Source organism: Lissotriton vulgaris, chromosome 8, assembly GCF_964263255.1.
Source record: "Lissotriton vulgaris chromosome 8, aLisVul1.2, whole genome shotgun sequence".
Taxonomy (NCBI): domain Eukaryota; kingdom Metazoa; phylum Chordata; class Amphibia; order Caudata; family Salamandridae; genus Lissotriton; species Lissotriton vulgaris.
Genome location: NC_141696.1, coordinates 121838175 through 121853767, shown reverse-complemented (window position 1 = coordinate 121853767; position 15593 = coordinate 121838175). Strand labels below are relative to the sequence as shown.

The 15593-nt window shown below is 44.6% G+C and overlaps 1 protein-coding gene across 1 annotated transcript in view; it reads left to right on the top strand.

The window, feature by feature from the left end:
- The window catches only part of LOC147693576 (solute carrier organic anion transporter family member 2B1-like), a 426250-nt gene that overhangs the window by 160438 nt on the left and 250219 nt on the right, over window positions 1-15593 (top strand). The window contains exon 4 of the mRNA XM_086933806.1: window positions 3260-3422. Within this exon, the coding sequence (XP_086789932.1) occupies window positions 3260-3422 (163 nt within the window). The remainder of the gene's footprint in view (window positions 1-3259; window positions 3423-15593) is intronic.

The window sequence follows — 15593 nt, the reverse complement described above, 5'->3', positions numbered from 1 at the left end:
ATGTTTTCAAGGTTTCACCTTCTAAATTCGAAGTAGATGTGAGCCAAGGTCCAAAGTTCTACCAGCAGTTTGTCAGGAGCATCCCGGATTAGGTCGGGAGAATAGTGCTGGGGTAGTTGGTAGTTGGTGGTTGGTATACCCAGGAACAGGCTACACAGTGAGACTTGTAGGCGAGTCAGAGGGCTACTAAATGGGGGCTTGGGTCACAAGGGCCTTTAGGACAAGTGGGCACAGCGGGTTTGTTGTTATCCAAGCTGGGTGGGCTATGTCCAGAGCAGATAGGTCGGCCAGGCTGTGTGTGTACTGGTGCTCCTTGCTGTCAGGGGCAAACAGCTAGCAGGTGCATAACCAGGACTGCTGGGCTACTCTTGAAGTGGGTCTCAGGGATGTTGACATCCCTTGACAGCTGCTTGTTTCCTGGGCAGTTGGAGTCCTGACTAACCTTGGGCAAAGCACTACGCTACGCTTGCGTAGTTTGCAAAGTTTGGCCTACTTCGGACATACACGAATTGCACGTAGCACAGTGCAAACACACGTAGGGTAGTGCAGCTGTCATTTTTTGCTTGCTCGCGGTCCTCAGCGTCAAGTTGGAGACCGCAAGCGAGCAAAATGACATCCCGGCGAGACTTTTACCTCGTTCGCGATCAGCAACATCAGGTTGCCGATCGCGAGGGTGTAAAATAAACCTCCCGGCAAGAATCTCAACGTGGGGAGGTCAGGTTTCTCATTGTGAGTGGTGGCGTATGCTCGCGACCCCTCGCGATGAGAAACTACCAGTCGTGTTAAGAAAGCTGCCGCTCGAGTAGAAATCTACTCGAGCGGCAGGAAAAGACTGCTTGCACTGTGCAATATGCAGTTTGCACTGATTGCACAGTGCGGGCAAGCATCCGGCACTGTGCAATCAGTGCGAACAGCATTTTGCACAGTGCACTACGCAGTTCGCGTTGCTCGCATAGTGTGAAGTGCACTTTGTGTAGCTACGCGTAGCGCTACTACACGAACAACGCCCAGGGTTAGTCCTGACTAGAATCTTTACTGTTGGTCTTTGTTCCTGTACCCAGGGGTATTGGTGCAACACGGCTCTAATTGGTCCTGGTGTCCTCACACTTGGTGGGGAGACATATCTGACTTTCCAGAGCATGGGTACCACTTCCTGTTTCTCAGCAACATCAGATGGACGAGGGTGCTCCAAGGTGGTGGTCCGGACTCTGCTTTTCAGTGCCTGCATCTTCAGGGGAGTAAGTCCACTACTCTAAGAGAGTTCTTAGGCAATCTGCAAAGGGCTGGTAGTGTTCTAGGGTTCTAAGAAGGTAAACGGCAGCAGGACGAGGCATTTCACCATGTTTGTCGAGGCTCGTGCAGGAAGGCAGGCAGGCAGGCGGGGTTTCACACCAAAACTCCACAGGAGGTCATTAGTTCTTGGATCAGCGGCTCTCCTTTGTTCTCTTCAGCCTTAGGTGCATCGAATCTGAAGTTCTGGGTCAAGAGGTCCACCTAAATACTCAATTTAGGGGTGTTAAGAGTAGTGTCATGTAGTGTCATGTAGTTGCAAATGGGTTGCCTACCTTTCAGGTGTCTATACCCTCTATATGACCACCTTCTGTGGGAAGTGGGCATAACCCTGACTTTAATAGGCTAATACTCAGCAAAAAAAGTATCTAAAAAGTGTGGTTCACATCAGCTGCTCCACCTTAGGGGTGGCGCTGGCTGGTTGTGGGCACACCTACCAATTTTTCTGACTGTCCTTCCGCCAAAAGTGGGGTCAGGACAGGGGGTTGGCATCTTCTACTACCTGGAGAGGCCTGGGTTGCATTTCAAAGTCAGCATGGCCTTTGAAGCTTCTTGCCCAGGGAGGCAATACATGCTTGAAGGAGGTATGAACACCTCCACCCAGAGCAGGCTTTCTACCCGGCCTCTGAGAGTGAAGGCTCTTACCCCAAGAGGCCAGAAATAATTTGAGAGAGGCAGCCTGGCTGAGACCAGTTAGTAACCACACTAGTAGTCTGTAGGTTTCAGGGGGCACGTCTAAAGTGTCCTCGGGGTGCATGTATTGATAAATCCACCACTGGATTAAGAGTTGGCTCGTCAATACGAGATGTTTGATAACAAACATCCCTATCTTCAGTGAAGCTATCTTATAACTGGGAAACTCATTTTCACCAGTGTCCAGTGCATGGTTTAAAATGGCTTTCCTGGTTACTTGCACTGGTAGTATTTGCACTGGCCAGCACAGGGGCATATATGCTTATGCAGATGTACCCTCACAAGTAATATTAAGCACCTTTCCTTAAGGATGTTAGGCCTGCTGTAGGGCTGACTTACAAATATCATATGCAGTGTTAGGGGACATGGCACACAGGGATGTGTGACATGTTGGGTTTTCACTTTTATCTGCAACAAGACACACAGCCTCCAATGGCAGCCTTGCATGTACTTGGTGAGGAGTCCCTTGGAGTGGCACAATTCGCGCTGCAGCCCTTAGGGACTGTCTTTGGTACCTAAGCCCCTAGGTATAAGGGTACCACTTACTAGGGACATAGAGGGTGGTAAAGGTTTTGCCAATTGGTGAAAACAACTGTATAATTTTAGGAAAGAGTGCAGGGGATGGGAAATTACATGAAATATCAGGCAAAAATTCAGGGTGACTATGTAAAAAAGGGGCACTATCCTACACAGAGCTATTGGGAAGATGTGTAGTCTAGGGAATTAGCTGCTAATCTCAATTATTCTGAAATGCATAAATCTATTTTTAGCAATCCACTTTGAGTTCAACTTCTCAGACGTTTCAAAGTGGGGGGCATACAAACCTATAATGGCTGTTAATTTGCATTTCAAATTATGACATTTGGCTTCCAAATATGTATTTGAACTAGTGTAATACACATATTAATTAAATTAGAATGGTGTTAGAATGGTTCTGTTGGTGAACTTGTGTTTCAATGTGCGTGTATCAATGGTTGGAATCATGTGTGACTTCCCAAAGTAAAAGTCTTAACGTATGTGGATCATTTCATGGTGTATATGCAACATAATTAAAGTGATGTGTAAACTGAGGATACAACACGTATCTTGCAAAACAACTAGTATGCATTCCTCACCCCAAAGTGGGGAAGTGCAATTAATGGTCAATACAGATCCTTATAATATCAGGCTTCACAAGTTTGGTGTAATGTAAAAGTGGTCGCGTTTAGAGCATGTAGAATGTAGATATAAGGCTGCACTTGTTTTACTAAGTAACCATGTCCATTTTCTTTTGCAGATTGGAAATGTGACTCTAATTGTCTTTGTCAGTTACTTCGGAAGCAGAGTCCATAGGCCTCGCGTGATTGGTTGTGGAGCCTTGGTAATTTGTGTTGCTGCATTTATCATGTCCCTTCCTCACTTTATGGTGGGACCATATGAATATGACCAGTCTATTGCCAGTAAGTAATTACTCTGTACAGATATTGTTTGAAATGCAAGCTGCTGTTGTTTATTGACATTACTTTAGAAACAGGAAGCCAGCCACCTGGGACCCAATACATAAATCCATTTGTTTAGCAGAGTTAAACTTTAGAACGCATTGTCTTGTGGTGCATGCTTAAATTAAGAGTATGTATTCACAAATGAACTAATACCTTCAAAGGGGGTTTACTCATATGTAGTTTTCCACCAGTAAATCTGCTCACCGGAGCACTGATAGGGCCTAGGTCTGATGACATTGAAAGTTAGTGAGTGCCCATTAGAATTTGAATGTCCACAACACTTTCAAATGGCAGGTTCTACCCAGCATGCTGTCATAGATGTACTGCTGTCAGTTGCAGGACTTAAACCCTGTCCTACTTATCTCTTATCCCTGAACTGGTGCACAGACCAAATTGTACTCCACCGGGAAAATATTTTCCGCATGGAAAACGAGAAAAAGATATGTCTTATTATGTAAACGCAGTTTTGTTAAAAATGCACAATTGTGTACATGTGTGCTAGTATATTGGCATGAGTAAATGCTTCTGTATGAGGCTACTGCTGGAAAACTGTTACTGTTGCATCTTTTTGGGTGTACCCAATCCTAGCCACTAGTTTTTAAGAAAGGGGATCTTTAGTACTCTTTGTCTTTAGGTACATGTTACCATCAGCAAAAACCACAAGGTAGAATGCTGTCTTTTGTGAAAAGATTGCTGGGCATATTTGCTATCTTTCATGCCATGCTGGGCAGCAACTAAATATGCTGTTTTGCGTGAAAGGGTTTAAACAGAATAATGCTCTATATTTTCAAAGAAATGGAGCATTTCTGCTCTCTCCTTACGATGGCGCACTCTGTGCAGCCTATCACCAATGCAGGTACATAACAAAGGGGTATACCCAATCACAGTTGTAAATGGGCTAATATTGATTCATGAAACAGATTTACTACTGCCAATAAATATAAGGGTGCAACAGAATGCAGATATTTACAATACCCCAACCCAATAACTCAAAATGACCAGGTTGAACCTGGTTTTCGATACATAGTTTTTGCGGACATGTATCATCCAATTACAGTACATGATATAGCAAAGGATGCTCCATAGTGATAATGTGACATAAAGTGCTCAAGGGTGTGCGTGTGAAGTGAAAGAATAGTGAGGAAAGAACATAAGGTATATGTCTTATACAACATTTACAATGTTATAAGATATGACCTATCTTGCAAAGTATATGAAAAATGAGTAATGAGGCCAACACGTAATGGAAGCCAAATTCAGTAATGAGCTTATCCACCACTAGGCTCAGATGCACATAGTACAGGTCGCTTTAGCAGGATCAAAGTCGACGTTTCAACCCCATGTGGACATAGTTGTTCGATCCCTTCTCTGGGGTCTTCCTCAGGACCAATACAATGGGCAACCTGCAAGGTAGTAAGCTAATGGTCACTACTCCGTCACAGTATTAGGGGGTATTACATTCCAGGAAAATAGCAATGAATGCTCACCTATATTAAGACACTGTATGATGTACAGTGTAAGATAGTGTAACATGTGGGCTAAATAGCTCCAAGAATGAACAGAGAGGGACACCAGCAGTGTCTACACTGAAAAACATAAAATGGCACAGCCTGTCAGTGCTCAATCATTTTCATCATCATGTATGAGTTTGAGATAAATGGCCCATATTCACATCAAAGCTTCATCGTCATTAAAGGCAATGACGCAATTCAAGGCTTAGTCTTGATGAGATAATAGGGAGTATCATAAATGGATTTAATCAACTCGCCTCTAGGAGTAAAATAACATAGTGAGGGACCTCCCTGCAAATACACATGGATTTAATGTGAAACGTATGGGTGGGAAAGCCCAGGAACCTCTATATCACTGTCCGGAAAGGGGTGCTTATGCTGATTGATAAGTGTCAATCAACCCAACATATGAGCAATCTCAATTACCCGTCTGCACCAGGGGCAATTCAATAATCATAAAAAGCATAGAACAGCACCCGACTGGTACTAGGTGTGGGATAACAGTATACACACAGGGGGATCCTCACTCCTATCTGAACGCTTTATAAGTTTCTCATGGCAGGAGAGAAAAAACTGCAATGGCAGCAATCGGGAAGCCTCCGTCCAGTCTATTGATGGGTTAAGAAACCTGCATATCAAAGACCATTGCAAGGGCCCCTCCACCATACCTTATTTACTCCTGGCTCGGCAGCTCAGCTTAAGTCTAATGCGAGGCTGAGCAGACTCTCTTTACATAAATGTCAGGTTGACGTGGAAACGTGCATGCCGTGACCGGGACGCCCAAGTCTTGCAGAAGCTTAATGCTGACACCAACAATGATGCGTATGCCAGCAATAGCCATGGCGATACGTCATCGTGACTACGTGCATCCCTAGATCAATTTTCACGGACACCATCTTAATAAAAATGGTTGTATGGCAACGTAACTCTTGAGTTCGTGTAGGCAACTATACAACCAGGTGTGGACAGACTAAAGATGTAAGAAAGAAGGCCAGTCATGCAGGCATGTGTCGTTAAACACATTAATTCTGATCCGGTGTTGCTATATCAGAGCAATCACGTGGTAATTCATAATGTTGCCATCACAATAAAAACTTGTTATACAGGTGTCAAACAGCACATTCTATTACACACAGAACATCATGTTTGCTGCTGGGATCATGTGTGAATGAGCATAGCATTAGTGTGTTAACATGGGTAATAATAATCATTTAATCCTATTGACATGGATAATCATAATCATATACGCCTATTAACAAAATAAAATGTATGTTGTCTTGTACCTGGACCTGTCATGTACCTCAGGCCCCCCATTATTAAATCTTCTATGTTGGCTAGAAAGAAAGAGGTGACACAGGAGGACAGCGATGTTCCAAAATGCACAGCCCACCAACATTAACAATGAAAAACAGGCACACACTGTGTTAACCGAAGGGTTAGTAATTGTAACTGCCTACTTGTTTCCTCCTGTTCATTAAGACCGTTTTAGATAGTGTCCAGATAATGCTCCATTTGCACTACTGTAGGTTCATAATGTCAGAGATATTGCCACCCCTAGGGCCGAGTGTAATCCTCTAAATTACTACCCATCTGAGGCGATTGGCAGAGTGTTGCTTGGACTGAAAGTGTTCTACTAGAGGGGGCCCAACAACATTGCACTTGATCCTACTACAATGTTGCAATACTCTAGCCTTCACCTTTTGACTGGTCTGACCAATATAGAGCAACCCAACGGACACCTGATTCCGTAGATAACATATGTGCTGTTGCAGTTGGTGTGTAGGGGCAGCACATTCAAGTGAAATACGGAGCAGCTGCTTCAAAGCTGCTCCGTGTTTGACAGTTCAGGCGTTTGAAGAAGACATAATTAACAATCAGAGGGGGGAGAGAGAGAAATCAGAATGGATTCATTCTCCCTGGGCATATTTAAATAAACAGTTAGAATCCACTCCTTGAGATTAAGGGTGTCTCCTTCACAGTGGGGAACACCTTTATGTTTTTAGTTCCCCTCACACACGAACAGACCCCTTGGCATCAGGTGGACAGTAGTTGAACAACTCCCATCTGAACAAGGACTCTTTGAGAAAAAGCAGAGATGGGTTTTTAGACTGGGGACTGACACTACAGGTCTAAATGACAATATCCCCTGGGGTCAGTTAACTTAGATGATGCCGTGATGAATGTCCTCTTCAACGCAGCGTAAATACAATTTATGTAAACAGAGTGTCTCATGAAGATTTCCAGACTTTCCCCACATGAGCATCTACCAGACGAACCATAATATGCCTGGGGGTCTGCATCTTTCATTCATCCTTAGAATATATATCCACTCATCCTGGTAATATGTATCTCTGCCCCTTGGCAAAAGAAAACAAGCAAACAATGAAACGCAGTATTATGAACAAAGTGGGCGTTTTTTCCAACGAAACGCCATGCACATTGTGTCCGTTAAGAGGAAAAACATCATTAGTATTGCCATAACTAACCATCATGAGATATGAGACAAGCGCAGGATAGCGCATGCGCATAACGGGTATCCAAGACACCCATAACAGCGCATGCGCAGCAGGACAAAGCACACCGCATGGACGCATGCGCGAAGGAAAGACGCGAGAAAACAATGACCGTGAGCAAGGAACCGACAATGACCATATATGGCCATAAGGAAACCACAATCATGCAATTAACTAACTAAAACCGACAATGACCATATATGGCCATAAGGAAACCACAATCATGCAATTAACTAACTAAAACCGACAATGACCATATATGGCCATTAGGAAACCTTAGTCATGCAATTAACTAATTAACTCCAACCCGGGAAAAGGTATAAAACCCCGGTTTCAAAATTCCTTCTGGCATTATCACCGGAGCCACGTAGGGAGCGATCGGGAGGTATTTCCTCGTAGAAATTGTGAGTAGAAAGGTCTGATGATTGTGAGCACTGCCACCACTACATGAATGTAAGTTAAACCAAGACCTGAATATGCCTTTGTTTCTCAAACAGGTGCTAGTTAGCACACCAGATCCTGACGTTTTGGCTCATGAAGGTGCTTCTGGCACCGAAACATGTTGACGCACACAAAAAGGAGGTAACGCACATTGTCAGCGTAGTAACCTCCCACCCTCATTTTTAACAGCACCAGCCCGGGGGCTTATTAAATAATTTTTAGTCACCCCACGAGCCAAGTTCTTTTTAACTATCACTATTTCCCAAACCCCACAATACACTCACATTTATTCAAAATACCCCCTCACTAACACCACACATAGTCTAACAAGTGCTCCCACGTCTCCGTAGGTCACAGCACGCCGTACCCCGTAGAGGGGTACGATGACCCCGATGATGAAGCATGACATCAAGGGGCCTGTTGGTGTGTGAGGGGACCTAAAAACATAAAGGTGTTCCCCACTGTGGAGGAGACACCCTTAATCTCAAGGAGTGGATTCTAACTGTTTGTTTGAAGAAGACAGACAGGCAGACAGGCAGGTGCACTGAGTGACTGTACCCATCTGTATGGGGATAACTGGGGGATTCATGGGGCTTCCTTTCTCCCCTTGAGAGGGCCACCTTAAGGAGGCATACTTTTGGTGCACCACAGTTTTGTGGTGCATTTTCAATGAGGGCATGTTTGCTCTGTGCACACATCCATAATATGGTCCGGGACAGAGACAAAGTGATTCCCTCATTTGCATGGGGCCACACCCATGTGCAAATGAAAAACCACTCTGTCATGATAGCACTAGAGCTACATGTGTGCCAGCGCTGTCAGTATTACAGAAGGTAACACACAAGCGTCTGCAGCCCCCATTGTGCCCAGGGGTGCACTAAGCAGACACACAGGCCCGTTGCACCCCCAGGGCATAATGTATAATATGGCCCCTGGTGCACAAACTAGTGTAGAAGAAATACTAATTCCCCCAGTCATGTTAAGAGTAACAATATAAGGGTACATTATTTGTGCAAGTGGCAAGATGTGTGAAGTACTTTGGATTTGCAGGATAAGGGGAAATATCCTGAGATTAAAGTCCTAAACAAGATATCCTAATGACGCCTGTACAGTCAGTGTAGAGGTAATGTGTAAATGTGTCACAAAGCTTTTGCCCCAGTGCAGACACTGTGTACTACTTCTTTAAAGGTTACTACAAATAACCAAGTATTTATGCAGCGTCCACATCATCCACACTCAGCATGTACTACAACCATGGCAGCACTCAATAGGTTTACTAATGGAATTTTTGTCCTTCAAATTTTCAGTTAGTAAAATATATGGTTGATTGTGGCCTGTTTAAAAATCCATATTCCAAGTCTCATCATCTTTGACATTAGTGCTTAGTTATTATTGTGTGAAGTTTCTGTGACTGAGGGTCTGGTGAGGGAATCAGTTTCTAATAATACAGCCCCACTCCCCAGATATGATTCCTGCACTCTGATACACCTAAGACCATATTATCAAGAACGGCAATAACATTGTTGCCGCTTTAGCGGCAGAAAACTGCAGCTAAAGTGGTGATAAGGGGCTTGATAATATGCCCTAGTGAATTCCAATACAGGCCCAGGTTTGTGGTCCTTTAAACCAGAACCTGGGCTTCGATTGGAATTCTCCAAGGCATATTATCAAGCTAATTATCACCGCTTTAGCGCAGTTTCCTGCCGCTAAAGTGGCAATAATGTTTCTTGATAATCTGGCCCACAGTCTTCAGCCAAATCAATTTTTAGCTTAGTATGTTCAACTAGAAATGTTGATCATGCATAACATCATAATCATAACATTTGTTTCCGGGAAAAATATGAGATACATTATAATGGATTAGCATGCAAGTTACATTGGGGAGCCTTTGGAAAGCATACACTTTGTCAAGCCAGTACCTGGGTCCCGAGGCTGTTTCCACAATTGAATTGCCGCCGTCGTCAGGAGCCGCGGTGGGAGCGCTAGCAGTGGTGTCCCCGTGCCCCCGTGTCCTCCCCGCCGCCGCTGTTTGAACATCGAGTGGTCACCGAGCGGGAGGAACAGGACCAGGACTGCATTGCCCAGAATTCTCTGTTTGGGTCCCGCCCACACACACAGCCACTTCCACGCCCGGAGGTGCTAAAATCAACCGGGCTCCCTCCGCGTCGCGGGTTACGTGCAGGACCAGCCGGGTAGGCCCGGGCAATGGGCGAGCCCTCTGTGGCCCTCAGAGGCCAGAGGAGAGCCGGCTGGGCCTATACTCTGACACCCCGGCCAGGACAGATTGTGCTATATTCTAGTGAGCTGACATACATCACTGTCTGGTCTAAGGCATCCTAGAAATACTGTCTGTGCTCCTTCATGTCTGACATTACTCTTATGCTTAAGTGTGTTTAAAATTGTCCCCTACTACTCCTGCCATGCACCATGGCCTCAAGTCTTACTAAAGGAACATCCACGTTGGTAGGAGGAGCAAATAGAGGAACATTAGACAACTATCTTATTAGGGCCTCTGCGGACAACGAAAGGGAAAGCATACTTGCTGAGCGACGGGCTGAGCGACGTCGCTCAGTTGAGCTTATTAAAAACAATCGCTATTCCGTGGGCCCGTTACAGCTAGCCACCTCTCCATACACGAGTTTTCATACTGAAAATGAGGACATTGACATATCTAGTAATGACAGCATCCCAATGCTCCTGCGAGACACAACTTCCTTACCCGATATGACTAATGAACTGCATATAAATGTTTCACCCTCCCTTAGTAACTCGATATCAGAGGTAGAAGTACTAGATGAGTCGCCCCCACCAGTTGTAGAGGTTATCCAAAAAAAGGCCAAAAAGTCAAAGCCACATCAAGTACAATGTTCACCACCAAGAAAAAGGAGAAAGAGGGGGAGCGAATCACAGAGAAGTAAGACTAGTCACATCAACTTTGGTAAATCCTCTACAGCCCCCTCATCAAACGCAGCCACTACACTAGGTTTAGTAACCTTACCACATTGTCCGTTAAAAGAAACATTGAGTACCGAATTAATAGGAAATATGGAACAACTAATTAGATCCTAGCGAAGCCTATACTGGCGCACCAAGCCACTGTATCATCTTCGAACCTTACTGCCTAAAAGGAAGCAAAAACGAATAAGTTAACATACTCAAAATCCCTGAGGCCAACATCTCCCAAATTAACACAGCAACCAGTACAAAACATTGATAGAGAGGCTCAGGTGTGAGAGAAATTACTTCACCGCGGAAATGTACGAAACAAAAAGGGCAGTAACAGTCCAGTCAGGGTAAGGAAGCCTAAGGGGCGTCAAGTAGAATTGCCACCGGAAGCGGTTCCATTTGTGGTGGTCCTTACGGGAGTTCCAATACAGGAGGATGGTAAGAGGGAAGGCTATTCCCAGCTAAAAAATAAAGTTATGCATTGGCTTAGCCAGATTCGACCACTTCCCCCAAACTTAAACGGTGAGCTCTTACACGTCCGGCGTCTCCCCTGGTTGGGAAACAGAACGAAGGACATAAAGGGGGACATAATTGTTATTAACTTTAGAGACCACAGAGCTGTTAAACACATCTTAAACTGGTTCCCAGAAAATGGTAGCAATTCCATTACAGCTTGTGAATTGACGTATTTCCCACAGCTAATCGCGGGGCCCTAACTTGCTACCCGGCCAATCGTCTTGTATCTCTCAAAAATCGGTATACGATTCATGCATCTAACCATTCGACCCTTGATAGATTACCTGGGTGGGATACTGTACCATTTAGGCACCACAGAACTAGGAGGGTAGACACATTGGGACAGCCTACTCCTGTGGAGGTCACAAATAGATTCAATGCCCTCTCAGGCATTGATGATTGTGACTGACAGATGGCGGATTCTATTAGTCATTCGCCTACTATTGAAGAACTTAACGTATATGTAAACCCCAGCTCCCATGCAAAAACCCTGATATTGGACCAGGCAACTCAACCATTAGCCACCACCCTACTAGCTAATAGACACACACCAAATAGTGAGATAGAGGAAAGGGTGGACATGAGTTCCAATCTCACAGCTGGGCCTATCAGCCCATTGGATTATGCACCGATCAAGCTAGGTTTAGCCGATGCACCAATTAAGATTCTCTCCTGGAATGTGGCGGGTTTGAAGAGTAAATTGCCCATCCCAGAATGGGGCACCTTAATGGCTTCACATGATATTTGCATGCTACAGGAAACCTGGGCGTTAAAAGAAAGCATAGTGCCGGGTTTTGCAACATTTGACATTTTGGCAACTACTGGAGGAAGGGGAAGGACCTCGGGAGGGCTGTCTATTTGGGTGGGCACCCATTTGTGAGTTCAGGCTACACAAATCACAACTAATTCATCAGACGTCCAGTGTGTACTACTTACCCCGCAAAACAGGCAAAACATAGCATTGATAAATGTATACTCAAGGCCAGTTAGGCGGGGCCTGGAGTCAGAGGCAATTGAAACTTTATTAAACGTTATCCAGTCAATAGATTCTTCCACCGCGTTAATTCTGTGTGGAGACTTCAATTGCCATTTTGAGCCTCTTGTGGGCCCGATTCTGGGTGACCAGGATGAAGTTGACCAGCTTTAGCACATCCCGCATTCATGGTTTAATGCCTCCTGCCGAAAGTCCAAAAAATCCTTGTTGTCAGTAGTAAAAACAAAGGACACTGGAGCTATTAGGGTCCAACGCTCTCTGTACAAAAAGGCAATCTATGACGCTAAGAAGGAATGGGAGGTCATGTTGTGGGAGGAACTAGGAACTGCACTAAGGTGTAGGGAGTCTAAACTATTTTGGTCCATTATTGCTACCGGCCTCAGTGGGTTTCCTCCTGTGCTTGCCCCTAATATTGCTCCTGCAATATGGGAAAAGCACTTTGGTGTACTATACGGTATTCCTGAGATTGACATCTTAACCCATGAAACCCCTGGACCCCAACAAACCCAAAGTCTCCCCGGGGTTGCAGATTGTGAAAAGATGACCGTAGTTCCTATCTGTCTCCCCCAGGTTGAACTTATCACACTGGGAGACGTTGAGGTAGCAATAGGAAAATTGCTCCCTAATAAGGCCCCCGGACTGGATAAATTGCCAAGGGATTTGTTTCGTACACAACCCAAAATTTGGGCACCTTACGTGGCCGTTTTACTTAATGAGATCCTGCAGGGAGCCAATTTGCCCCCAACTTGGTTGAGAGCTGAGATTGTGCCAATTCTTAAAAAGGGCTGCCCATTTACCCCCTCAAATTATAGACCCATTAGCTTAATAGATACATCACAAAAGCTAATGGGGAGGATCGTTCTCGATTGGATCCTTGGGTGGATTGATGAGAACGGGATTTTAACCACACTCCAGGCAGGCTTTAGGTCTGGCACCTCTACCCTAGATCAAATATTTCGCTTGCAGGTCCTGTACTGGAAAACAGCAAGTGTGGAGGGTGGCAGCCTCTACCTTGTGTTTGTGGACCTGCGGGCAGCATTTGACTTAGTCCCTCGAGCGAAATTGTGGAAGGTGTTGGCAGACCAGGGACTCCCGCCCTATCTATTGGCTATTCTATCTAGGCTCCATACAAACAATTATGCGCAGGTCAGGTGTGGAAGGTACGGCGACCTTACAGATCAATTTTTTGTCCAGAAAGGTGTGCGTCAAGGGTGCGTCTTGGCACCCACACTATTCAGTCTCTACATTAATGGACTTGTGGATCATCTGAACGGTGTGGTGGAAAACGATGCCCCAAAATTGGCCACAGGGAGAGTGCCCGCTCTGATGTTTGCAGATGACACTCTCCTGTTGTCTAAAACATCATCGGGCATTCAAAAAACACTCGCCGGATTTGTAGCGTTTTGCACGCTGCGGGGATTGGAAATCAACCTGGAAAAAACAACGTTTATGATTTTCAACCCCCCAAAGCGGACACGCCCAAACCCGGTCTTAAACGGTATTTCCCTCGAGAGTTTCAAGACTTTTCTATATTTGGGTGTTACCCTGACAGAGAGCCTTGAGTGGAACACGCAGATTGCCAAGTCGGCACTAAAATTATCGCAGTTAGTGGGGGGTATAAGTAAAGTATTTAGGGGGTTAGTCTTTAAGCCGGTGTCTCCGGCTTTGGAAATATATTGTCGCCAGGCCAGAACTGCTGCAATTTATGGTGCCGAACTTTGGGGGCATAAACAGATACTGAACCTCAAAAGGGTGGAATAAAGCTTCATGAGGAATCTAGTTGGATTACCGGCAAGTACTCCATTGATCCCTCTTAGATTAGACCTTGGGATGGAGCAAATAGAGGAGATCACAAGTACAAGACCAATTATGTATTGGAAGAGGTTCTGGTCAGTCCCAGGACTGGCCGACTGCAGAGCAGAACTATTTGAGGTTTGGACCTCCCTTAAATGCAAAAAGATTCCATGGCTGCAGCAAATAAGGGCTGTTAGTATCCGGATAGGCCTTCCGGAACTTTGGGAAACACCCGAGACTTATTGCCCTGAGATATCAAAAAGGGAACTCCACACTCAGATACGTAGGCAGAACTTTCTAACATTACAGAGCTCTGCAACTATGGGCAGGCTAACGACAGAGTTTCTCTTAGTTAAATCGGAATCTAAAATTGAGGAATTCCTGGATGTAATTGAACCCCCACTTGCTAGAAAGTTGTATCTTCATCTAAGGTATGGCACTTTACCTATTAGGTCATTTACATGTAAATGGTCAAAATCTAACAATGAAGCTTGCCCTGCATGTGATTTGCAAGAACCTCAAATTCCTACATTTCACTCAGGCTTGCAGGATACTGACCTATGATTCTCATCCTCCTATTGTGTTTGCCGTATCCCGTTATTTATTTAGTATGTGGCTTAGAAGACAAACTTTTTTAACCTAACGGTAGCAAATATGACATTGTCTATTTTCCCGCTCTTGATAACTCATAGTTCAATTCTCTTCTGAACAATTTGATTATTTATTGTTTTAATATTTCATGCTTGTATGTATTTTATGTGCATTTTTATGGTCTTTGACCGAATTAAAGTTATCAATTGAATTGGTATGAGCTCTTTTTATGCCTCCAATAAAAATGCAGGACTTGATTTACTGAGTCGTAGCTTCACCCTTGCGTAGCACAAGGCAACTCAGGGCAATGCAAAGGCTTATTTGAAATTTACCATGCCAAACAAGACCAGATTGCCAGGGCCTTGCATGGCTTTGTAAAGAAATGTAACAAAACGCAGATGCGTGTGCTGCATTACGTGCATTTCAATCTGGGAAGCTTTCCATGGATGTTCCTTCGTATTCACCTATGTATGGTGGTGCATTTCAGATTTACTAAAGCTAGTAAACCTGAGATTGCATCAAAAGCTCTTCCCCAGTGGGACGCAGTAAAGAGAAATAACTTTGTTTCTCCGTGTTATTTCTTCTTTCCACATGTGCTGCATTCTGCAGCATACATGGAAAGAGGAAAATCTCTATTATGATTGTTTTTGTGCAAAAAGGTTTCCCTGCACTATAGTGCCAGCATGCCTGCATTGGTGATACAGAACCCAGATATTTACAAGACCACAACTCAATAACTCAAATTTACCAGGTGGAACTTGGTTATCGATACACAGTTTATGTAGACATGTATCATTACAATTACAGTACATGATATAGCAAA